The sequence below is a fragment of the Oscarella lobularis genome, chromosome 9 (genome assembly GCF_947507565.1).
Source record: "Oscarella lobularis chromosome 9, ooOscLobu1.1, whole genome shotgun sequence".
In the NCBI taxonomy this organism is placed as follows: domain Eukaryota; kingdom Metazoa; phylum Porifera; class Homoscleromorpha; order Homosclerophorida; family Oscarellidae; genus Oscarella; species Oscarella lobularis.
In genome coordinates, this window is record NC_089183.1 from 2,390,996 (window position 1) to 2,414,937 (window position 23,942).

Sequence of the window (23,942 nt, forward strand, 5' to 3'; positions counted from 1 at the left end):
AGGAGAGGCAGCTTCGAGATCATCCATCGTTCCCGGATTATCGGCTCCCTCACAGAGATTAGGCTATTCTGCGACGTTCTAATCGTCAGCATGCTAGCCAACGATTTACTGCTCGCTGGTGAAAGCTTTCGTTCGAAGTAAGCCTTTGGGAAAGCGATACAATCGAAGTTATCATTCGGACCGGAACCCGGAACAGCTAGGGAAGCAGGTTCAGAGGTCAAAGTTTTATTTTCCCACATATCCGGTAGACTTGTCGGTCAAGAGCGCCGATTACCGTAGGTAAGGGTTGACCTCTGAACCCTTATCCGGTCAATATTGCTGGAAGGTTCATTCCACAATTAAAGGACGTACCTGCGTGCATAAGTAGAGAAAGCTTCATTGGATCCAGGCTCATTTTGGCGTTTACGTTACTGTCGCACTGTTTGCTCCCACGGCCGGGAGACGAATTCAACATGAGCGAAGCGGAATCGTGAGAGACCTGCTCAATCCTAGTCTTCAACTAGAGACTACAGGCTTTCTGTTTTCATGCAGGATTCTCTCGTTGCATGCTCACCTTGAACGTCACTACAGTAGAGCGAACTCCTTGGTGGACGACGAAGTCGACGGCAAAGACGAAGGTATGTTTGATGCCTCTCCGTCTCGCAAACGAGCATTTCTAAGGGTCACTTACATTCGTTCTCTCTTTTCTCTCTCTCTCTCTCTCTCTCTCTCTCTCTCTCTCTCTCTCTCTCTCGGATCGTGAGGCTCAGGCCCACGTCCGCTAACTCACCCGCGTTAGTCTAGCTATCTTTACTACTGTTGACATTTGTCCTAGCCTATGGCCTGTCTTGTGCATTGTCTATTTAAATAAATCTCTCTCTCTCTCTCTCTCTCTCTCTCTCTCTCTCTCTCTCTCTCTCTCTCTCTCTCTCTCTCTCTCTCTCTCTCTCTCTCTCTCTCTCTCTCTCTACCTCGTCTCGGATCGTGAGGCTCAGGCCCACGTCCGCTAACTCACCCGCGTTAGTCTAGCTATCTTTACTACTGTTGACATTTGTCCTAGCCTATGGCCTGTCTTGTGCATTGTCTATTTAAATAAATCTCTCTCTCTCTCTCTCTCTCTCTCTCTCTCTCTCTCTCTCTCTCTCTCTCTCTCTCTGGGTGTCTTCTGCATGGTACATATCAGTAAGTGACCCTTGATTTATCTATGCTCACAGTCTTCTTTTCTCACTCCGCCACGTCTGCATCTATGATCGTGGACTGTTGTTTTTCATTTCCGTTTCCTTCTTTTTTCTTTTTATTAGAATTGGATGTGCTCCTAGCAAAGGAGGGCCTTGCGGAAAACCGAAACGAGCACGATGAGACTATTCTTCACTACGCAACCTCTTCGCTCTTGTCAACGCCACCAGCAGTGCTATATAAACTCGTAAAAGAGTCGACTAACGAAACCGTCATCGCTCGAGACGTAAAGGGTTTTACAGCTCTCGATAGGCTGGTATATAATGAAAGCAAGAAATGTAGAGAGAACATTGTCACGTGCCTTTCTCATGCAGATGCTAAGTGACGAGCCGCTTGCGGGTGAAATTCTCGACATATTCCATCAAAAACAGGCGAATTTTCTTGAAAGCTGGAAGGATTTGCCTTCTCCCATTGTCCGTCTCGTAAAACGAAAGGACGGACACAAACACGTGGAAAAAGTGCTACACTTCTACGATACTGCCAAGCCATTGCTGCAAAACGTGTGGCCATCTCTGCTTCAAGCGGCACTACACGGTGGAACAGCTCGCACACTTCAGGTGAAAACCTCGTTAGTCATTATACTGTATCTCCAATAATGACGAACATTGATGTGCATTAGATTTTGCTTGACTACGAAACCGAGCAAAAGTTGCAGTCATTCGGCTTATCTCTATTGCATGCCGCTTTGACGTGTGACGTCGACTTGGAAGACAAAATCCGCATTCTTCTCAAGCGATGCAAACGGCAGGAAGACTTTTTCGACGAACTCGACGCCGACGGACGAAACTGTCTTCACGCTCTGGCCGAGTGCAGGCCGCCAGAGATTCGGAAAGCGATCGATGCCCTGCTTAGCTGGGGCCAGGGCCTTGAACGAGAAGACGTTACGAGGCAACTGACGGTTCAAGACCAGCTAGGAGATACGCCGCTTCACAAAGCCGTTAAGAATTACGCGCAGCGCAACAGCGAGAACGACTACTACGTCGAAGCGTTGAGAACGCTGACGGGATTTCTTCCTGACTTCACAGTTCGAAATAAGCGCGGGCTTACTGCTTTGCAGTGTTTGGTAGGGGCAACTTTGCGAACAATTTGGGTTAGCCTAATTGGGATATTTAGCTGCAAATGTGCAAGTTCACTCCTTCCGACGATGTTATGGAAATGTTCTTGAGTGGGTTTCTTATCGAAGAAGATCCTGAAGCGGTTGTCAATCCTCATGAGCATTATCCTCTGGCTGATTTAGTCAAACGGTCAGACGGTCCGCGTCTCTTTCTCGCAATTTCTGAGAAAGCAAGCGATAAAAGTAAACTTGACAAGCACTACAAGTACATGTTTGAAAGTGCGGTGCGAAGTGGCACTTGCGACATGATGGAGGTAAAGTATAGATATGCGATAACGAGACGTTCGCGTAAATTTTCCTATACTACTGTAGTGTCTTCTGAGGCACGGTTTCGCGGCAGATGACTACGAACTGCTTGCTGTTCAAGCAGCTTCGTCATTGATTGACCCCGACCTGAAATTGCTTTGTCTGTCCAGTCGTATGGACAAAGTGCATCGCGAAAAAATGCACGAATGGCAGCTCCTCCATATAATTTCTGGAAGACAAAAGCCGTCAGTGAATGCCCTAAAAGTTGCGATAGAACAGTACAATTGCAAGGCTGAAGCAACTGACGCTGAAGGGTACACGGCACTTCATTTAGTAGCCGCAAATTCGGATGAATGTAGTCTCGAGTGTCTCAAGTATCTCTTGAATCAGCTAGACGGCGACATAGCATCTCTGACGAAGCCTCATACTCCATTGGGGAGCCTACTGAATGCTTTGTTTGAAGGAAAAGACGAGTCGCCGCTTCCGTCAGAAGCTACAAACAAAGTGATTATGCTGCTCGAAAACGGTATCGATTTTCAAAGTCTCGAAAGCGATCTTGCCTGGCTCTGTGACGAGTCAAATTCTGCTCGAAATACTCCAAAACCCACACTGATGGCCAAGTTGTTTCTAGACCCTGACGTAATAACGGCAGTTAAAAATCCAATTCGTTTTCTCGTCACCATAGGTAAATGCTGCAAGGACAATCTAAGACGAATTAAGCAGAAAACAGCGCAGGAAAATCGTCGTGGTTTGGTATCGCAAAAATTGCAATGGGAAAATCTAAACAAGTCGTTGGAATCGGAAGCAATTGCGCTGGTGACAGAGTTTGGAAAAAACGAGCACGCGTTCAAAGACGTCATGACCGAAAAAGAACTTATTTTAGCGCAAAAGATTTCCTGGAATGAAGTAAGCGTAGGACTAGCAAACCGAAATTACAATCTAATAATTCTGCATTGTTAAACTTTAGTTCATGTCTCAAAAATGCGTTGGAAAATGTCTGCAAGAAATCTTTAAAGGACACACCACCGCCAAGGAAGACGACGACATAGAGAGCTCCGTCTACAAAAAGTGGCATTGGAGAGAAACGCTAGAGAGATCTCGTCACACACGATCGGAGCTCGTGTATTTGTGTCTTCTTCTCCTTGGCTTCTTAGTTCAGACAGTCCTATTGCCCATCTTACTACCGTGCTATTTGCTTTACCAAAAATGCTCTCCGAAACGAAGATACGGACACTGGCGCCACTGCCTGCCTTTTCCGCCTGGCGAAATTCCCTTTGTGACGTGGTACGCCAATGCCGTCGGTTATCTAATTTTCGTTGGAATCCTCATCGCTCGTTCATCGACGGTAGAAAAGGAGAGCTCCATGACGATCCTGGATTGGATAGTGATTGTGTACGTCGTTGCACTAGCATGCCAAGAACTTCGACAGGTCATCATCGAACGGACACAATACGTCAAGAGTCCTTCGAACTGGTTCGATTTAATTACGCTACTGACACTGGTAGTCGGCTACGCCGTCCGACATGAAGGATTTGCGAGGGGAAAGCTATCTGACGTTCAAGCTTCAGAGTTTATTCTCGGTTTCGCTACGATGTTCGCCTGTCTTCGATTACTGGCGTACGTTCAGTTGCATCAACGGATTGGACCTATACTAATATCACTGGGGAGTATAACAAGAGATGTCATCTATTTTTTAGTTATACTCGGCGTATTTCTATTGGCGTTTTCGGCTTGCATTACAGGAATTTTCAAGGGATCGCTATACAGCGAGACGTTGGAGCCAGCACCCAGTGCCGTTCACGGGTAGGTCTTTTAAAAGTAGTGTTACTTATTCAAATTTGAATTCGAACTCTTTTCTACAGATTATGGTCATCCATTGTAACTCTTTTCTGGTCCCTTTTCGGAATGATTTCGTACTCTGATCTGTCTCGAGATACCGACGATAGACGTCTTCTGACTCTTGAAATGACAGTGGGCCTAGTTGTCTTCGGCGTTTGGCTTCTGGTATCGATCATAGTGCTTCTGAACATGCTGATTGCTCTTGTTAATTCGGCTCTCGACGAAGTTCAGAAGGTGATCGTGAACGATAAACAGCTAAAACACTATCTATATCAGGATCTTTGCCTTTTAGAACCGTGCTGATTTAGTGTGGCACAAGTCGTACTTGTCAGCTATCCAGGAAATGCGAGAATACTATCCTTTCCCGTTTCCAATGAACATTTATCAATTTTTGGCTGACTTGGTTTATTGCATAAAGCATCCGTGTCGCGTTTGCGTAAGGTTACGACAGATAAGTCCGAGCCTGTTTTATTTACCGATTATTTTAGAAGAACCAGAAATCTGTTCTCAAAGAAGGATATCAAGTCACTTTTTCTGTTGGTAATACTGAAAAGTCTCTAAGCCAGCTCGTTGTTATGAAAGAAGCCTACCTGAAAAGAGCGTCGAGGGTGGATACCTTAGATAATTCAAGAGAATTGGAACAGAAGGTAGAACAGTTGCAAATAGCTCTGAGTAAATTGGAGACAAATCTCGCTCGCCGCTTCAAGCCAATTTTTGATGAGACGTGCTCACTTGCCAGAAAACATGCTGAAAAACTTTACAAGAAACCAACCAAAGCCAGGCATAATTTTACAGACTCATCTTCTTCGTCAAGAGGGAATTTTGGCGCATTGAAATCTTCTCCGTTTTCGGCTGATCAACCTGTCTCCGATTTACCTGACCGGACTACGACCGGTTCTATTTCTGCAGTTGCTTGTCCAAATAATAAGTATCCGGATTGTCGTTCTTACGTTTTACTGAACACTTTAGCCGATGACAGCAAAACAGAGTGTTTCAGAGACATCGATTCACCTGTAACTCGAGAAATGATATTTAACTTTGAGGTGGAAATTATAGACTGGGGCCGCCAGGGATACATTCTTATTGGCTTGACTCCAAAAGACTATCCGCAGGATGCGGCGCCTGGATGGTTCAAAGGTTCAATTGGTTACCACGCTGACGACGGCCGTTTCTTCGTCGAAAATGGAAGAGGTATTCAAGTCAGCAGTCCTTGTGAGGAGGGAGACGTTATAGGCTGTCGCGCACACGAAGGCAGGGTATCGTTTTATCGTCTGCGAGAAGGCCATGTGGAAAACATTTGTGAGACCCGGGACGGTGAATTCAAATTCACGTCGGTATTGTACCCCTCGGTCGCTCTCCACAGCGGGAGAGAGAAAATCCGGCTAACGCTAGATATTCCAACGCAATCTCCTGACGTGTCAGATTCTTCGCGTGACTTACAGTGCGCACGAATAGAATTCCAAGGCGACGACAAAGTTTACAAACTTTGCTACAAACCCAACAAGCATAATGAAGTTGGAATTTGCCGAGGTGTCAATCCCGTGAATAACGACTCTTACTTTGAAGTTGATTTATTAAAGAGGGGTGAACGCGGATGCATAACCATTGGACTAACGACCAAAGAGTATCCGTTCAACAAACAACCGGGTTGGAGTAACGGTTCACTTGGATTTCGAGTGTTCGACGGGAAATTGCTTCAAGGAAAAGAACGCGGTTCGACGGTGTGTGGTGGCTGCAAAGAAGGCGACAGAATTGGCTGTCGAATTACAAGCAGGTGCTTTCGTTCTGGCCGCTGGGGAAAGAAGACTTTTAACGTAGCGTTCGTTCGTCGTCGGTGTCGTCAAACGAAAGAACTCTTTTCTGCTACCTTTGAGTCCGAATCTCCTAGTGTGGAATTATATCCGACCGTTGGTATGCACAGTAAAGGAGAGGAAGCGCGAATTTATTTGCCAGGGCATGCATTCCCTATGGGAAATAATACTGAACTGAGACGTCACGAAAACGCCGAAGGCTCAAGCGATCAAAAGCTCAGAGTGCACGATAACTCCATTTGTTACGTTGACGATGGATCTGACGGTGTTGAAACGTGGCAGCCCGATTGGACTGGACTGTCGGACAGAAATACCGTGACGTTCGTGACTAAAATCATCAATTTGGGCGAAACGAGTGACATTTCGATAGGATTTGGCCCAAGGGATTGCGGAGACGTTTATCATCCGGGCTGGACAAAGGATTCGATAGCTTTTCATGCACGAGACGGTCTTCTTTACCATGGCAGCAGCTGCGGTAGACGACGACTAGGAGCGCCGGCTAAAGCAAAGGATGTCATAGAAGCAAAACTGAGCCGAACCCACAAAGGCAACTCTCTGACAATTTTCAAAAACAAGACCAACTTGACACCAGAACCACTGATAGTTTCAGACGTCACGCCACTCTATCCTATAATCGGAATGCGCAGCAAAGGAGCGGTAGCACTTTTTACTATGAAGGATAGTAGCGGAAACGAAGAAGGAAAGTCTGAGGAAGCGCTGTTTATGAGCACTTCTTGCAACATAGAATTGCACAAATTCGTGGCTATTTCGTCGGGAGATGGTCACGAGAAGGGATCCTGTCAAGCCAAGGAATCCAAGCGTTTATATGAAATAGAAATTCTTTCAATGGGGAACGAAGGGAGTATTTACATTGGCGTAGCAGAGAAAGGATTTTCCAGCAGCCAACTGCCAGGCTTTGTTCCCGGTTCCGTTGGTTATTGCTGCAAAACGGGAGAACTTTTTCAAGGCAATGGAAGAGGAGGCAAACGTGGTCAAGAAGCTTTGCAGGGCACAATAATTACGGTCGAAATTTTACAGGATGATGCTAGTGAGACGGTCATTTTCAAACGAAATTACATTCACATGCCGGAGCTTGACACGAAGCTGAGGAAAACATCAAATACTAGCGATTGGCGTCTAACTGTTGGAATGATTAGCAACGGAGAAGCTGTTAGGCTAATTATTTAATGGACAGAATAAACATTAGAAGGTAGACAAGAGGAGACTTAGATACTAGCTGGTATTACACTTTTAGGGGTCGTTTACGCATAAAGTAAAAAGATACATGATATAAAAGCAGGGATTATTTTAAATCAGAGAGGATGCATCCGGGATCCCTTCGTCTAGCTGGGGGCAATCTCCCTGCCCATGGCCCAAGAGCCAAGGATATCTAAGCCATCCTTTGTCTTGAGGCATCGCAGACAAGCGCAATTTTGTCTTTATACAAGGCAGGTAGGTATAGGCGTCGGCGTGCCTCGATCCGACCCGTTATCGCACTCCAAACGGGCAACTCTCTAGCTGAATTAAGCTGCGCGACTGGAACACAAGTACAAGTGGACTCCGACGTTCGATCAGATCTGTAACGACACTTCCCGGTTTCTCTACTCGCAAGATCGTCACAAGAAAATGCATCCTTTAGGTATATAGTTCTATACGCTGCAATACGTGTAACCAATCAGCCTTAATTCTTCGATAGGGAGTCCATCATACAGTACTGACTTGGCTGAACGAAAGAAACGAATTACTACAGTACTAGTGGATGGATGAGCCGATGAACGATGGATGAGCCGATGAACGCTGGGGTTCCCTGAGGCTGTGCGCCTAGTTCACCAAGCTGAACGATATGATCGTGAACGACGACGACGTTGGATAGCCAACGTGGAATCTATGCCGTGAGCTTATGCCTCTCCAACGGTGTTCAATCGACACTCGTTGAACTCGTCTGTGCGCAGGCCATCGCAGCACATGATGCCATGCCATTCGATCTTCCGCTGCGGAAGGCACAGCAATCCTCCGTCACTCTCAACCGACGCCGTAGTAGTCGCACAATAGTCGCACAATATCCTAGTGACTCCTATCTGCGGCAACCTGTCGTCGTTCCGAGCTTTGCTGTTTGACGGGCTATGAACTTCGCCAATGCGGAGGCGTAGTCTGCAGGTAACTAAAAGGTATGATATGCTTTGACATCGTTCAGATGCCACGCACAATTCGTTGCAGAAGGTCTATTTGCCATTGTCGGCCTTCATCAGCAGCTAGTCGACAAGTCTAACGTTAGGATTGCACTGCACAAGCTACTAGCAATGACACTCTATTCCTGGGTCTAATAGGATTGTCCGAAACTGCATGGGCACCTACTGCCATTCTATTCTTTCATCTAACGGGACCCTTTCCGCGCGAAGATGACATTCATACCAGAGATGGGAAATCACCAGCAGGCGTTGGTACAATCGTTCAGACTAAACGCAGCACAGCGCGAAACGTCCAGCTCTCTCCTCAATTCAGCTACGAAAGCAATCAGCGATAGCGACGTTTGGTCCGTCCCCGTGCCGTCGTTTTAAGTAGAACCACGCTATGCAACCTGCTGCACATCATTGTCAGCCTTTTCAGCAGCAGGAGGTTTAGGATGCGCTTCCAAGGCGCTATCACCATCGTTCGGCTGCACTGCCACTCCCGCGTGCGCCGTGGCTACTTGAGACAACTCGGTGTACGTTGGCGGCGTGTGCAATTGTCGTGCTGCGTCGACGTCACGGACGGTTGTAGAGAAAGGGTGGTGGGCTCTCAGGGCGTGTAGTCGGACAGTCGCTCTCATCCGAAAAGTCTCGACAGTCGTCGTACATCCGTTGCAGCGATCTACCTACGCTTTTCACTTAATTAATGAAGTGGCGGTTGTCTGTTTTATTTCTATACAAAGCACTCATTAGGTGCAAGAAGAAGCAGGCTGACGCCGCGCAGGAGCAAAAACGAATGTTCTCTGCATCCACAATTGCTCGCAAGAGCCTATGAAATGAATTCTTATGCAAAGACACTGTAAAAGACGTTCTCAAGTTGATGCGCAATCGAATTCGCCTATACTATACAGGAGGAAAAACCCGACCGCCTTAGCATCTGTTCAAATTTTTATACGACGCAGCTGTTTCTCTTTGATTCCAACGTCTGCGGATATGTGCCGTCTCGTCTCAAACGTAGACTGCGCGATGAACGAAAACTGGCTCCTCCGAGTACCAATGCTAGAAGGGCCGGCCCTTCTAGCATTGGTACTCGGAGGAACCAGGAGGAATTAGGATAAGTATAATCTCTGTCGCACCGACGTAGCAACGGAGGCTTCCAATGACCGTACTGTACCGCCAACGATCGAGAGCGCTAGGTAGTGCGTTACCATGACGACGACGACGTAAATGAAACCGACTGTCCGTGAAAAGTACGAAGTATTGACTTTTGCTCAAAGCCGGGTGTAGAACGAGACGCGTAATTGATATTGCCTACAGAGAATAAATTCACGAGCTCCTGCTTAATTTGGGATCCTCCGTTCAAAGCCACCAGCTCTTCCAAGAGGCTGTGAATCGCGTTCTCAGTAAATTTTCAGAACTCGTGAATCCGTTCAGGCCGAGCAATTGGATGGACAAATTGGAATAACGAGCGTTGTCATGACGACCATATATTGACTTGAAAATGCGGCCGTTTTTGCTGATGACGCCAACGTCTGATGACGCCAACGTCTTCGTTATCGCAAAATATTGCCATGATAGTTAGTATAATAGACGGCAAAATGACGTCACTACATCGACGTCATCGTCGTCGTTATTGTCCTGAGAAATGAATAGTATGAGAGCTTGGTTTTGGCGTCTAATTCAACACATAGAAAGAGACTTGTAGCTAAAGCTGCACAACGAGATTGCCAGATAAACAGTCAACTGTTGATTGGTTACTCTTCTTGCCAGTTAGATTCTTGTGTGGAGGATAGAAAACCTGAAGCACATCAATAGCTGTTTTTTTTTCATTTCAATGTTTTGCCCTCATGCAGAGAAAAAGGTTTGTTGACACCGCGCGCCGTGCACAATCAAATGAACGTAGAAGATTGTGTCAGGACAGAGTCGAGTTCGGTGAGTAGTTGGAGTGAACGGGCACTTTTTGCACGTGAGCTAGACACCTGAATCAATTGATTTCTTGCTCTATATCTGTGAGAGAGTTTGAAAATTATTTAGCAGCCTAACAGTTCAGCAAAGATCCCTCAAAGTCTCATAGTAGTTAATTAATAGCCGTACTGTATAGAGTGGCGTAGACTAGTTTAGACATGCACTGGTGACTTGTGCACCAGTTTTGGAGTGTACACTGAACTGGATATTGCGTCATTGTTCAGGGCTTTAGGCCGCCCTCATTTACATCATGCACTGCATGCCTCCTCTCTAACAGTCAGATGAGTGGTGCAGAGTGAGTGTCATACAGTACAGCAACAAAGACTTCGTTTTTTTCGCTGTACACATGATCAAATGATTGATTATCTAAAAGTTAGTCAAACAGTTCTACCAGGAATCCATCGATTGATTGATTCCTAACAATTCATCACACTGTTTGGCCAAAGCATCCTTGATCTTATTTAGAGATGACTTATCAACGTGAAAATGTGACAGAAGTTTCACAATGTCATTAGGAAGATGACTGAAGACATATCGAATCCGTTTCTCAAGTATCCGGATAGCTTTTGCTTAGCTTATAGAAATCCGCCAAAACAACTGTGTTCAGGCAGAATTTGCCAAACCTAAGCAAAGCTTTCTCACAACTCTCTTTATTCCTAACACAAGAAACTCTTCGGCAAGAGGCAAGATCCTGTTGACCATGTCTTCTGCAATATATATATATATATAAACTGTCAATAATTATTGATTAGATATTTTACCGTTGCAACTTGCCAGTTATATCCGCACGCGGATAATACAAAACCTGGCAGCTGCTTTGTCTTTTAGTGTTGCTGTTTTCATTCTTGCTTCGACGAATTCTGTCTCGGAGAGAGAGCTCCGAAGAGAGGTGATGCCAGGCTGAGCACTGTTTGGTGAACGTGTTCTCCTCTATCAGCGTAGCGTCGCCGTTCTGCCACGGTTCATTGAAGTTGGGAAAGGAGGCACAGGTCGAGGTCATCCAACGTTCCCGGATTATCGGCTCCCTCACAGAAATTAGGCTATTCTGCGACGTTCTAATCGTCAGCATGCTAGCCAACGATTTACTGCTTACTGGTGAAAGCTTTCGTTCGAAGTAAGCCTTTGAGAAAGCGATGCAAAGGAAAAGTCTCGCAGTTCCCTTCGAAAACGTTCACAAAGGGGCACGATCACTTACTAGAGGTACGTATGCATCTCGATCATTTCTGTAGATACACAAACGAATTTTTTAGCTTGAAATACGATGATTGGTTCTTGAACTCTTTTTCTGGGCCAATTGTTTGCGGTGGATACCGCCGGAACCCGGAACAGGGAAGCAGGTTCAGAGGTCAACGTTTTACTTTCTCACATATCCGGTGGACTTGCAAGAGCGCCGATTGCCGATTACCGTAGGTAAGGGTTGACCTCTGAACCCTTTTCCGGTCAATATTGCTGGCAGCTTCATTCCACAAAGGACGTACCCGCGTGCATAAGTAGAGAAAGCTTCATTGGATCCAGGCTCATTTGAATTTTTTAGCTTGAATTACGATGATATGTTCTTGAACTCTTTTTCTGGGCCAATTGTTGGCGGTGGATACCGAAACCCGGAACAGGGAAGCAGGTTCAGAGGTAAGTTTTATTTTCCCACATATCCGGTAGACTTGCAAGAGCGCCGATTGCCGATTACCGTAGGTAAGGGTTGACCTCTGAACCCGGTCAATATTGCTGGAAGCTTCATTCCACAAAGGACGTACCTGCGTACATATAAGTAGAGAAAGCTTCATTGGATCCAGGCTCATATTGGCGTTTACGTTACTGTCACACTGTTTGCTCCCACGGCCGGGAGACGAATTCAACATGAGCAAAGCGGAATCGTGAGAGACCTGCTCAATCCTAGTCTTCAACTAGAGAGTATTGACTACAAGCTTTCTGTTTTCATGCAGGACTCTCTCGTTGTATGCTCACCTTGAACTTCACTACGGTAGAGCGAACTCCTTGGCGGACGACGAAGTCGACGGCAAAGACGAAGGTATGTTTGATGCCTCTCGCAAACGAGCATTTCTAAGGGTCACTTACATTCGTTCTCTCTTTTCTCTCTCTCTCTCTCTCTCTCTGGGTATCTTCTGCATGGTACATATCAGTAAAAGACCCTTGATTTATCTATGCTCACAGTCTTCTTTTCTCACTCCGCCACGTCTGCATGTAAATTGTTGTGGATATCCAATCTTTTATTGTGGACTGTTGTTTTTCATTTCCGTTTCCTTCTTTTTTCTTCTTATTAGAATTGGATGTGCTCCTAGCAAAGGAGGGCATCACGGAAACCCGAAACGAGCACGATGAAACTATTCTTCACTACGCAACCTCTTCGCTATTCTCTACGCCACTAGCAGTGTTATATAAACTCGTAAAAGAGTCTACTACTGAAACAGTCAACGCTCGCGATCAAAAAGGCTTTACGGTTCTCGATAGGCTGGTATAATGAAAACAAGAAATGTAGAGATACCATATATAATCTCTTTTGTTTCTCAGATGATAGATGATGAGCCGCTTACGGCTGAAATTCTCGACATATTTCATCAGAAGCAAGCGAATTTCCTAGAAAGTTGGGAAGATATGCCTTCTCCTATCATCCGTCTGGTCAAGCGAAAAGACGGACACGAACATGTGGAACAAGTGCTTCACTTTTACGATACTGCCAAGCCATTACTGCAATACATGTGGCCATCTCTGCTTCGAGAGACACTACACGGCGGAACAGCTCGTACACTTCAGGTGAAAACCTCGTTCGGCGTTTTATCTGTATAACAGTCGTACGACATTGATGTGCATTAGATTTTGCTTGACTACGAAACCGAGCAAAAGGTGCAGCCATTCGGCTTATCTCTATTGCATGCCGCTTTGACCAGTGACGTCGACTTGGAAGACAAAATCGGCATTCTTCTCAAGCGACGCAAACGGCAGGGAGACTTCCTCAACGAACTCGACGCCGACGGACGAAACTGTCTTCACGCTCTGGCCGACTGCACGCCGCCAGACATTCGAAAAGCGATCGAGGCTCTTCTCAAAAAAGGCAAGAGTCTTCAGCAAGAAGACGTCGCGAAGCAAAACGCCGTGAAAGACAAGCAAGGTGACACGCCGCTTCACAAAGCCGTCAAAAACTATGCAAAGCGCAACGCCGAGAACGACTACTACGTCGAAGCGTTGAGAACCCTGACGGCCCCGGATTATTCTCCTGATTTTACCGTTCGAAATAAGCACAGACTTACTGCTTTGCAGTGTTTGGTAAGAGTTCCTTCGCTTTGAGTACTTGTCCTGAACTGTGAGATTTAGCTGCAAATGTGCAACTTCACTCCTTCTGATGATGTTATACTAATGTTCCTCAGTGGGTTTCTTATCGAGGAAGATCCTGAATTTGTTGTCAATCCCCATGAGTGTTGTCCTCTGGCTGATTTAGCCAAAAGGTCAGACGGTTCTTCTCTCTTTCCCGTTATCTTGAAAGAGGCAAGTGATAAAGTAATTGACAAAGTTCAACTTGAAAATCACTACAAGTACATGTTTGAAGCTGCTGTTCAAGATGGCACTTGCGACATGATGGAGGTATAGTAGAAAAAAACTCTTCTGAATGAAGCGTCTGTAGTAAACGGCGTAAATTGTGTACAGTGTCTTTTGAAGCACGGTTACAAAGCAGAACCAAGTGGCTTGGAACTACTTGCTGTTCAAGCAGCTTTGTCATTGATTGACCCCGACCTGAAGTTGTCCTGTCTGTTCGATCTCGTGGACAAAACACACCGCGAAACAATGCACGAATGGCAGCTCCTCCACATAATTTCTGGTAGAAAAAGTCCGTCAGTGAAAGCTCTAAAAGTCGCCATTGATCAGTACAAATGCGAGGTTGAAACGAAAGACGCAGAGAAGTACACGGCACTTCATTTGGCAGCTGCAAATCCGCATGAAGGCAGCCTGGAGTGTCTCAAGTATCTTTTGAATGAGCTAGACGGCGACTTAGCGTCACTAAAGGAACCTAATACCCCATTGGGAAGCCTATTGAATGCCTTGTTCGAAGGTGAAGACGAGTCACCTCTTCCGTTAGAAGCGACCAGAAAAATAATTTTGCTGCTCGAAAACGGCATCGACTTTGAGAGTCTCAAAAGCGATCTAGAATGGCTTTCTGAAGAGTCGAGTTCTGCTCGAAATACTCCGAAACCCACCCTAATGGCAAAGCTGTTTCTAGACCCTTACGTTATTACGGCGGCGAAAAATCCGATTCGCTTCCTTGTTACCATAGGTAAATTCTGCAAAGACAATCTTAAACGAATTAAGAAGGAGACTGCGACGGAAAACCGTCGCGGTTTGGTATCGCAAAAATTGCAATGGGAAAATCTAAACAAGTCGTTGGAATCGGAAGCAATTTCGCTGGTGACAGAGTTTGGAAAGAAAGAGCACGAGTTCAAAGACGTCATGACCGAAAAAGAACTTATTTTAGCGCAAAAGATTTCCTGGAATGAAGTAAGCGTAGGACTAGCAAACCGAAATTACAATCTAATAATTCTGCATTGTTAAACTTTAGTTCATGTCTCAAAAATGCGTTGGAAAATGTCTGCAAGAAATCTTTAAAGGACACACCACCGCCAAGGAAGACGACGACATAGAGAGCTTCGTCTACAAAAAGTGGCATTGGAGAGAAACGCTAGAGAGATCTCGTCACACACGATCGGAGCTCGTGTATTTGTGTCTTCTTCTCTTTGGCTTCTTAGTTCAGACAGTCCTATTGCCCATCTTACTACCGTGCTATTTGCTTTACCAAAAATGCTCTCCAAAACGAAGGTACGGACACTGGCGCCACTGCCTGCCTTTTCCGCCTGGCGAAATTCCCTTTGTGACGTGGTACGCCAATTCCGTCGGTTATCTAATTTTCGTTGGAATCCTCATCGCTCGTTCATCGACGGTAGAAAAGGAGACCTCTATGACGATCCTGGATTGGATAGTGATTGTGTACGTCGTTGCACTAGCATGCCAAGAACTTCGACAGGTCGTCATCGAACGGACACAATACGTCAAGAGTCCTTCGAACTGGTTCGATTTAATTACGCTACTGACACTGGTAGTCGGCTATGCCGTCCGATATAAAGGATTTGCGAGGGGAAAGCTCTCTGACATTCAAGCTTCAGAGTTTATTCTCGGTTTCGCTACGATGTTCGCCTGTCTTCGATTACTGGCGTACGTTCAGTTGCATCAAAGGATTGGACCTATACTAATATCACTGGGGAGTATAACAAGAGATGTCATCTATTTTTTAGTTATACTCGGCGTATTTCTATTGGCGTTTTCGGCTTGCATTACAGGAATTTTCAAGGGATCGCTATACAGCGAGACGTTGGAGCCAGCACCCAGTGCCGTTCACGGGTAGGTCTTTTAAAAGTAGTGTTACTTATTCAAATTTGAATTCGAATTCTTTTCTACAGATTATGGTCATCCATTGTAACTCTTTTCTGGTCCCTTTTCGGAATGATTTCGTACTCTGATCTGTCTCGAGATACCGACGATAGACGTCTTCTGACTCTTGAAATGACAGTGGGCCTAGTTGTCTTCGGCGTTTGGCTTCTGGTATCGATTATAGTTCTTCTGAACATGCTGATTGCTCTTGTTAATTCGGCTCTTGACGAAGTTCAGAAGGTGATCGTCAATTAACGATAAACTGCTAAAACACTATCTATATCAGGATCTTTGCCGTTTAGAACCGTGCTGATTTAGTGTGGCACAAGTCGTACTTGTCAGCTATCCAGGAAATGCGAGAATACTATCCTTTCCCGTTTCCAATGAACATTTATCAATTTTTGGCTGACTTGGTTTATTGCATAAAGCATCCGTGTCGCGTTTGCGTAAGGTTACGACAGATAAGTCCGAGCCTGTCTTATTTGCCGATTATTTTAGAAGAACCAGGAATCTGTTCTCAAAGAAGGATATCTTGTCACTTTTTCAGTTGGTAATACTGAAACGTCTCTAAGCCAGCTGGTTGTTATGAAAAAAGCCTACCTGAAAAGAGCGTCGAGGGTGGATACCTTAGATAATTCAAGAGAATTGGAACAGAAGGTAGAAGAACAGTTGCAACTATCTCTGAGTAAATTGGAGACAAATCTCACTGGCCGCTTCAAGAAGGAAGAAGAACAGTTGCAAATATCTCTGCGTAAATTGGAGACAAATCTCACTCACCGCTTCAAGAAGGAAGAAGAACAGTTGCAAATATCTCTGCGTAAATTGGAGACAAATCTCCCTCGCCGCTTCGAAGAACAGTTGCAAATATCTCTGCATAAATTGGAGACAAAGCTCACTCGGCGCTTCAAGCCTTGCTCGCTTGCCAGAAAACATGCTGAAAAACTGTGCAAGAAAACAACCAAAGAGAGGCGTAATTTGACAGACTCATCTTCTTCCTCACCAGGGAGTTTTGGCGCATTGGAATCTTTCCTGTTTTCGGCTGTTGACTCCCATTTACCTGTTTTTGCCGCATTGAAATCTCTCCCGTTTTCGGCTGTTGAACCTGTCTCCCATTTTCCTGGTTTGGCCGCATTGGAATCTTTCCAGTTTTCGGCTGTTGAACCTGTCTCCCATTTAACTGGCCAAAATACACCCAGTGTCATTTTTGCAAATCCTCTTCGAAATAATAAGTATCCGAAATGTCGTTCTTACGTTTTACGGAACACTTCAGCCGATGACAGCAAAACAGAGTGTTTCAGAGTCATCAGTTCACCTGTAACTCGAGAAAAGATATTTAACTTTGAGGTGGAAATTATAGACTGGGGCCGCCAGGGATACATTCTTATTGGCTTGACTCCGAAAGACTATCCGCAGGATGCGGCGCCTGGGTGGTTCAAAGGTTCGATTGGTTACCACGCTGACGACGGCCGTTTCTTCGTCGAAAATGGAAGAGGTATTCAAGTCAGCAGTCCTTGTGAGGAGGGAGACGTTATAGGCTGTTGCGCACACGAAGGCGGGGTATCGTTTTATCGTCTGCGAGAGGGCCATGTGGAAAACGTTTGTGAGACCCGGGACGGTAAATTCGAATTCACGTCGGTATTGTACCCCTCGGTCGCTCTCCACAGCGGGAGAGAGGAAATCCAGCTAACGCTAGATATTCCAACGCAATCTCCTGACGCGTCAGATTCTTCGCGTGACTTACAGTGCGCACGAATAAAATTCCAAGGCGACGACAAAGCTTACAAACTTTTCTACAAACACAACAACAAGCATAATGAAGTTGGAATTTGCCGAGGTGTCAATCCCGTGGATAATGACTCTTACTTTGAAGTTGATTTATTAAAAAGAGGTGAACGCGGATGCATAACCATTGGACTAACGACCAAAGAGTATCCGTTCAACAAACAACCGGGTTGGAGTAACGGTTCACTTGGATTTCGAGTGTTCGACGGGAAATTGCTTCAAGGAAAAGAACGCGGTTCGACGGTGTGTGGTGGCTGCAAAGAAGGCGACAGAATTGGCTGTCGAATTACAAGCAGGCGCTTTCGTTCTGACAGCTGGGAAAGGAAGACTTTTATCGTAGCGTTCGTTCGTCGTCGATGTGGTCAAGCGGAAGAACTATTCTCTGCTACCTTTGAGTCCGAATCTCCTAGTGCGGAATTATATCCGACCGTTGGTATGCACAGTAAAGGAGAGGAAGCGCGAATTTATTTGCCAGGGCATGCATTCCCTGAGGGAAATAATACTGAACTGAGCCGTCACCATAACGCCGAAGGCTCAAGCCATCAAAAGCTCAGAGTGCACGATAACTCTATTTTTTACGTTGACGATGGATTTGACGGCGTTGAAACGTGGCAGCCTGATTGGACTGGACTGTCGGACAGAAATACCGTGACGTTCGTGACTAAAATCATCAATTTGGGCGAAACGAGTGACATTTCGATAGGATTTGGCCCAAGGGATTGCGGAGACGTTTATCATCCGGGCTGGACAAAGGATTCGATAGCTTTTCATGCACGAGACGGTCTTCTTTACCATGGCAGCAGCTGCGGTAGACGACGACTAGGAGCGCCGGCTAAAGCAAAGGATGTCATAAAAGCAGAACTGAGCCGAACCAAGGAAGGCAGCTCTCTGACAATTGGCAACTCTCTGACAATTTTCAAAAACGACACTAACTTGACACCAGAACCACTGATAGTTTCAGACGTCACGCCACTGTATCCTATAATCGGAATGCGCAGCAAAGGAGCGGTAGCAGTTTTTACTATGCAGGATAGTAGCGGGAACGAAGAAGGAAAGTCTGAGGAAGCACTGTTTTCGAGCAACTCTTGCAACATAGAATTGCACAAATCCGTGGCTATTTCGTCGGGAGATGGTCACGAGAAGGGATCCTGCCAAGCCACGGAATCCAAGCGTTTATATAAATTAGAAATTCTTTCAATGGGGAATGACGGGAGTATTTACATTGGCGTAGCAGAGAAAGGATTTTCTAGCAGCCAATTGCCAGGCTTTGTTCCCGGTTCTGTTGGTTATTGCTGCAAAACGGGAGAACTTTTTCAAGGCAATGGAAGAGGAGGCAAATGTGGTCAAGAAGCTTTGCAGGGTACAATAATTACGGTCGAAATACAGGATGATGCAAATAGTGAGAGGGTCGTTTTTAAACGAAATGACAATCACATGAGAGAGCTTGACACGAAGCTGAGGAAAACATCATCTACTGGCAATTGGCATCTAACTGTTGGAATGATTAGAAACGGAGAAGCTGTTAGGCTAATTATTTAATGAAAATTAGAAGGTAGACAAGACGAAACTTAGATACTAGCTGGTATTACACTTTTAGGGGTCGTTTACGCATAAAGTAAAATGATACATGATATAAAAGCATGGATTATTTTAAATCAGAAAGGATGCATCCGGGATCCCTTCGTCTAGCTGCCAGTGCATCTCCCTGCCCAAGAGCCAAGGATATCTAAGCCATCCTTTGTCTTGAGGCATCGCAGACAAGCGCAATTTTGTCTTTCCACAAGGCAGGTAGGTATAGGCGTCGGCGTGCCTCGAACGGGCAACTCTCTAGCTGAAGCTGCGCGCCTGGAACACAAGTGGACTCCGACGTTCGATCAGATCTGTAACGACACTTCCCGGTTTCTCTACTCGCAAGATCGTCACAAGAAAATGCATCCTTTAGGTATATAGTTCTACCGTACGTGTAACCGATCGGCCTTAATTAATTAATTCTTTGTTAGGGAGTCGATCATACAGTAGAGTCCCGTATCGAATATGGAACGACATCTACTATGGAACGCCTGTCCCGGCCAAACGAAGAGGGATGGCGAAGCGGCCTTTTCACAAATACATACCTACATCATTCACAAACAAGCGTGTGCAATATCAGCTCTAGCGGTTCAGCGTTCGCGGAGTGAGGGGCGGGTAAAGCGGAAGGGGTACGCGTCACGCATGATGGAACGCCCATACTGAAGATGGAACGGCCGGCCGTTCTCTGCGATGCCGGCACGTATCTAGACGTGCTATAGCTCGTTCGAAAGCTCTATCATCGGGCAATAATACTGTCAATCGCTGGTTTCAATTCGTTCATTGGTTTAGGTGTAATTCCGGTCTAAGTGAGGGGTGTGGCGTATCAATTATGGAACACTTTTACGACCTCTAAGCATTCGAATATCATCGAAAGCTGACTGTATACCTTCTACCGAGCATGTCAAGCATGCAAAAAAACAAAAATATTTAGAAGGCAAGATTCGCAATCTGGGTGGGGTCTTTTGGTAGTTTGAATCATACCTAATTGGGAATTATGCAATTTTGAAACGATAAAAGGGAGCTATTTTGGTGAAAAGCAATTAACTGATTATCCCTCTGGCCCGTAGCAGACGGCCAATGCACTTTTCAATAAAAAAATTAATTTTTTGAACTCCTTTTTTGACTTATTTTCTAAGCTGTAACTACCAGGTATCTTGCCTAAAAGGGTCCTGTGTAGTGCACTTTTAGTTATGTAAGTCGCCGTTGTTGAGGTCTCGAATTTGCTTTTACGTGCAAATGCTTTAAAAATGACTTTTGTGTAGGCGTGGTTAAAAAATTACTCTCCCGCTTCGCGGACATGACAAATTTGCCGGACCATTCTATATATATGCTGGCTGTACGGGCCTGTCTGATAATCCCTTCAGAGTGAGATTATAACTTTTCAATTTTTTGTCTTTTTTGCATGCTTGACATGCTCGGTAGAAGGTATACAGTCAGCTTTCGATGATATTCGAATGCTTAGAGGTCGTAAAAGTGTTCCATAATTGATACGCCACACCCCTCACTTAGACCGGAATTACACCTAAACCAATGAACGAATTGAAACCAGCGATTGATAGTATTATTGCCCGATGATAGAGCTTTCGAACGAGCTATAGCACGTCTAGATACGTGCCGGCATCGCAGAGAACGGCCGGCCGTTCCATCTTCAGTACGGGCGTTCCATCATGCGTGACGCGTACCCCTTCCGCTTTACCCGCCCCTCACTCCGCGAACGCTGAACCGCTAGAGCTGATATTGCACACGCTTGTTTGTGAATGATGTAGGTATGTATTTGTAAAAAGGCCGCTTCGCCATCCCTCTTCGTTTGGCCGGGACAGGCGTTCCATAGAAGATGTCGTTCCATATTCGATACGGGACTCTACTGTCTTGGCTGAACGGAAGGAACGAATTACTACAGTACTAGTGGATGGATGAGCCGATGAACGATGGATGAGCCGACGAACGCTGTGGTTCCCTGAGGCTAGCTGTGCGCCTAGTTCACCAAGCTGAATGATATGATCGTGAACGACGACGTTGGATAGCGGTAGCCAACGTGGAATCTATGCCGTGAGCTTAGGCCTCCCCAACGGTGTTCAATCGACACTCGTTGAACTCGTCTGTGCGCAGGCCATCGCAGCACGTGATGCCATGCCATTCGATCTTCCGCTGCGGAAGGCACAGCAATATCCTCCGTCACTCTCAACCGACGCCGTAGTAGTCGCACAATAGTCGCACAATATCCTAGTGACTCCTATCTGCGGCAACCTGTCGTCGTTCCGAGCTTTGCGGTTTGACGGGCTATGAACTTCGCCAATGCGGGTAGTCTGCAGGTAACTTAAGGTATGAAATGCTTTGACATCGTTCAGATGCCATGCACAATTCGTTGCAGAAGGTCTATTTGCCATTGTCGGCCTTCATCAGCAGCTAGTCGACAAGTCAAACGTTAGGATTGCACTGCACAAGCTACTAGCAATGACACTCTATTCCTGGGTCTAATAGGATTGTCCGAAACTGCATGGGCACCTACTGCCATTCTATTCTTTCATCTAACGGGACCCTTTCCGCGCGAAGATGACATTTATACCAGAGATGGGTACTCACCAGCAGGCGTCGGTACAATCGTGCATTTATTGACTACACATGCAATAAGAATATACACAAACCAAAACGCAGCACAGAGCGAAACGTCCAGCTCTCTCCTCAATTCAGCTACGAAAGCAATCAGCGATAGCGACGTTTGGTCCGTTCCCGTGCCGTCGTTTTAATTAAGTAGAACCACGCTATGAAACCTGCTGCTGCAGATCGTTGTCAGCGTTTTCAGCTTTCAGTACTAGGATGCGCTTCCAACGCACTATCACCATCGTTCGGCTGCACTGCTACTCCCGTGGCCACTTGAGACAACTCGGTGTACGTTGGCGGCGTGCGATTGTCGGGTTGGGTCGTCACGGACGGAACGGTGGTGGGCTCTCGGGGCGTGTATAGGGCGGTGGTATAGAGCGCTGTAGGAATTGTAACAGAAAATGCGTCTTTTCTTTGTTCGAACGCACACCGCGATCGCAACGGCGAGCAGAATAATACCAAAGGCACCTCCACCGCTCGAAATGGCGAATATAGTTGTAGTACTAGACAAACCTAGTAGAGATTGAATAATACAAAGAATCTGTCTATACTTAATTAAGTGTTTACTGTACAAAAGGGGTCGTTTCTGTTTAGAGTGCCATGCATAATGGTTTTGAGAGTAAGATCATAATTTCATTTAGTCAAATGAAGCCCTACCATGCACCAGGTAGCAGCTTCGCTCGTCGGAAGAGTCGCCGCAATTGTCGAAGCCGTCGCAGACGTAAGTTGATTCGATGCATTGTCCGTTATCGCAACGAAACGAGTCTTCGTTTTCGTAACAAACTCGACATCTCACGTCGTCCGACCCGTCGGAGCAGTCCGCATAACCGTCGCAATGATCCGATCTCGACACGCACTGAGAGTTGTCGCATTGGAATTGATCATCGCTGCACTGACCGCAATCGTACTCATCCGACTTGTCTCCACAGTCATAATCGCCGTCACAGCGATCCGACTGCGAAACGCACTCTCCGCCGAGGCACTTGAATTGATCGGAATTGCACGAGCACCCCTCCTCGTCCGACTGATCCCAGCAGTCGTCGGCGCCGTTGCAGCGTTCATTGTCCGGAACGCATCGACCGTTACGACATTGAAATTGATCGTGCAAATTGCAGTTATAGAGCGCGGTGGGCTTTGGTGCTCGCGTCCCCTTGCATCCCCACTCGTCCGAACCGTCACTGCAGGCGTCGACGTAACCGTCGCATTGAGCATCCAGTTCGGCGATCATCCCGTTGGCGCATCGAAATCTGTGCGCGTAGCCGTCGTCGTACCGACAGTTTTCGTCCGAGTTATCGCCACAGTCGTTTTCGCCGTCGCAACGCCAACTCTTGTCGACGCATCGTTTGTTACTGCAAAGAAATTGATGAACAGAACAGGTGTCGCAGTTCTCTTCGTCTGAATTATCGCCGCAGTCGTCTGTACCGTTGCAACGCAATTCCTCGCTGATGCATCGACCGTTCGTGCACCGGAACTTACTCTCTTCGAAACAAGCCGTACAGTTCTCCTCGTCCGAATTGTCGCCGCAGTCGTCGTTGCCGTCGCAACGCTCATTGCGACTAATGCATTTTCCGTTGTCGCATTGAAATCTGTAGTCCAGGACGCAGCGCGTGACGACGGTAGTCGGACAGTCGCTCTCATCCGAAAAGTCTCGACAGTCGTCGTACATCCGTTGCAGCGATCTACCTGAGCGATGCAGCTACCATTCACGCATCGAAACCCGAAGTCAGGACACGAGGATATGCAGTTCATCTCGTCCGAGTAGTCGCCACAGTCGTCGTAGCCGTTGCAAATTCGCGTGTGATCGACGCAGCGTCCGTTATCGCAATGATAATCAACGTCTTGACACGACGTCGTTGTCTCGACAAAAGACGGCGAAAAAAACAAGAACTATCGAGAGAAAAAGAAAGAAACGAAATCGAACAAGGAAAGCCTTTGGAGTGCGTAAGGAACGCGGAAAAGAAAAACACCCGAAAGCAGTCGCGAAAAGAGTCGTGCTGTATCACAGGGAGGTCTTTGAACGATCTGAGAGCGTTGCGGCGGGACGAGAGGTCTATTATGCCTGTCCATGGATATATGTATGCACGAAGACTGTCATTGAGGTCCTCCGATCCTTCTCCCTATATACGGACAAGTGTTGAAGGCTGTCTTACCGGAACGCTTCGGTGATAATGTCATCGAACCGTGTGACCCTTTGGTAGCAGT

The 23,942-nt window shown here is 46.2% G+C and overlaps 3 protein-coding genes and 2 long non-coding RNA genes across 7 annotated transcripts; 4 read left to right on the forward strand and 1 right to left on the reverse strand.

Moving 5' to 3' along the window:
• The first annotated feature begins 69 nt into the window (after nucleotides 1-69).
• On the forward strand, nucleotides 70-7,524 carry LOC136190930 (uncharacterized). The gene is made up of 12 exons (XM_065979225.1): nucleotides 70-279; nucleotides 326-469; nucleotides 532-617; nucleotides 1,281-1,471; nucleotides 1,530-1,772; nucleotides 1,835-2,278; nucleotides 2,329-2,583; nucleotides 2,642-3,481; nucleotides 3,543-4,378; nucleotides 4,438-4,648; nucleotides 4,707-4,850; nucleotides 4,903-7,524. The coding sequence occupies exons 2-12, from the start codon at nucleotides 453-455 to the stop codon at nucleotides 7,411-7,413; spliced, it is 5,778 nt and encodes a 1,925-aa protein (XP_065835297.1). The 5' UTR covers nucleotides 70-279; nucleotides 326-452; the 3' UTR covers nucleotides 7,414-7,524.
• Nucleotides 7,525-7,608: 84 nt separating this feature from the next.
• On the forward strand, nucleotides 7,609-10,173 carry LOC136190952 (uncharacterized). The gene is made up of 3 exons (XR_010670683.1): nucleotides 7,609-7,677; nucleotides 7,744-7,864; nucleotides 7,922-10,173. It is a non-coding gene; the product is annotated as an uncharacterized lncRNA (long non-coding RNA).
• A 1,217-nt stretch (nucleotides 10,174-11,390) lies between these two features.
• LOC136190928 (uncharacterized) lies at nucleotides 11,391-19,238 on the forward strand. Of its 3 annotated transcripts, none has more exons than XM_065979223.1 (14): nucleotides 11,391-11,558; nucleotides 11,609-11,768; nucleotides 11,893-11,984; nucleotides 12,048-12,229; nucleotides 12,299-12,384; nucleotides 12,638-12,828; nucleotides 12,885-13,127; nucleotides 13,188-13,637; nucleotides 13,686-13,952; nucleotides 14,016-14,861; nucleotides 14,923-15,758; nucleotides 15,818-16,028; nucleotides 16,091-16,234; nucleotides 16,287-19,238. In XM_065979223.1, the coding sequence occupies exons 4-14, from the start codon at nucleotides 12,213-12,215 to the stop codon at nucleotides 19,107-19,109; spliced, it is 6,114 nt and encodes a 2,037-aa protein (XP_065835295.1). In that variant the 5' UTR covers nucleotides 11,391-11,558; nucleotides 11,609-11,768; nucleotides 11,893-11,984; nucleotides 12,048-12,212; the 3' UTR covers nucleotides 19,110-19,238. The 3 variants fall into 3 exon arrangements, with proteins under 3 accessions (XP_065835295.1, XP_065835296.1, XP_065835294.1); XM_065979224.1 differs by having other exon boundaries at nucleotides 11,609-11,703; nucleotides 11,769-11,984; XM_065979222.1 differs by having other exon boundaries at nucleotides 11,609-11,984.
• A 26-nt stretch (nucleotides 19,239-19,264) lies between these two features.
• LOC136190950 (uncharacterized) lies at nucleotides 19,265-20,320 on the forward strand. Its single transcript, XR_010670682.1, has 3 exons — nucleotides 19,265-19,358; nucleotides 19,402-19,512; nucleotides 19,571-20,320. It is a non-coding gene; the product is annotated as an uncharacterized lncRNA (long non-coding RNA).
• Nucleotides 20,321-22,289: 1,969 nt separating this feature from the next.
• On the reverse strand, nucleotides 22,290-23,472 carry LOC136190941 (very low-density lipoprotein receptor-like). The gene has a single exon (XM_065979248.1). It carries the CDS (start codon nucleotides 23,404-23,406, stop codon nucleotides 22,378-22,380), a length of 1,029 nt encoding a protein of 342 aa, XP_065835320.1. The 5' UTR covers nucleotides 23,407-23,472; the 3' UTR covers nucleotides 22,290-22,377.
• Nucleotides 23,473-23,942: the final 470 nt, after the last annotated feature.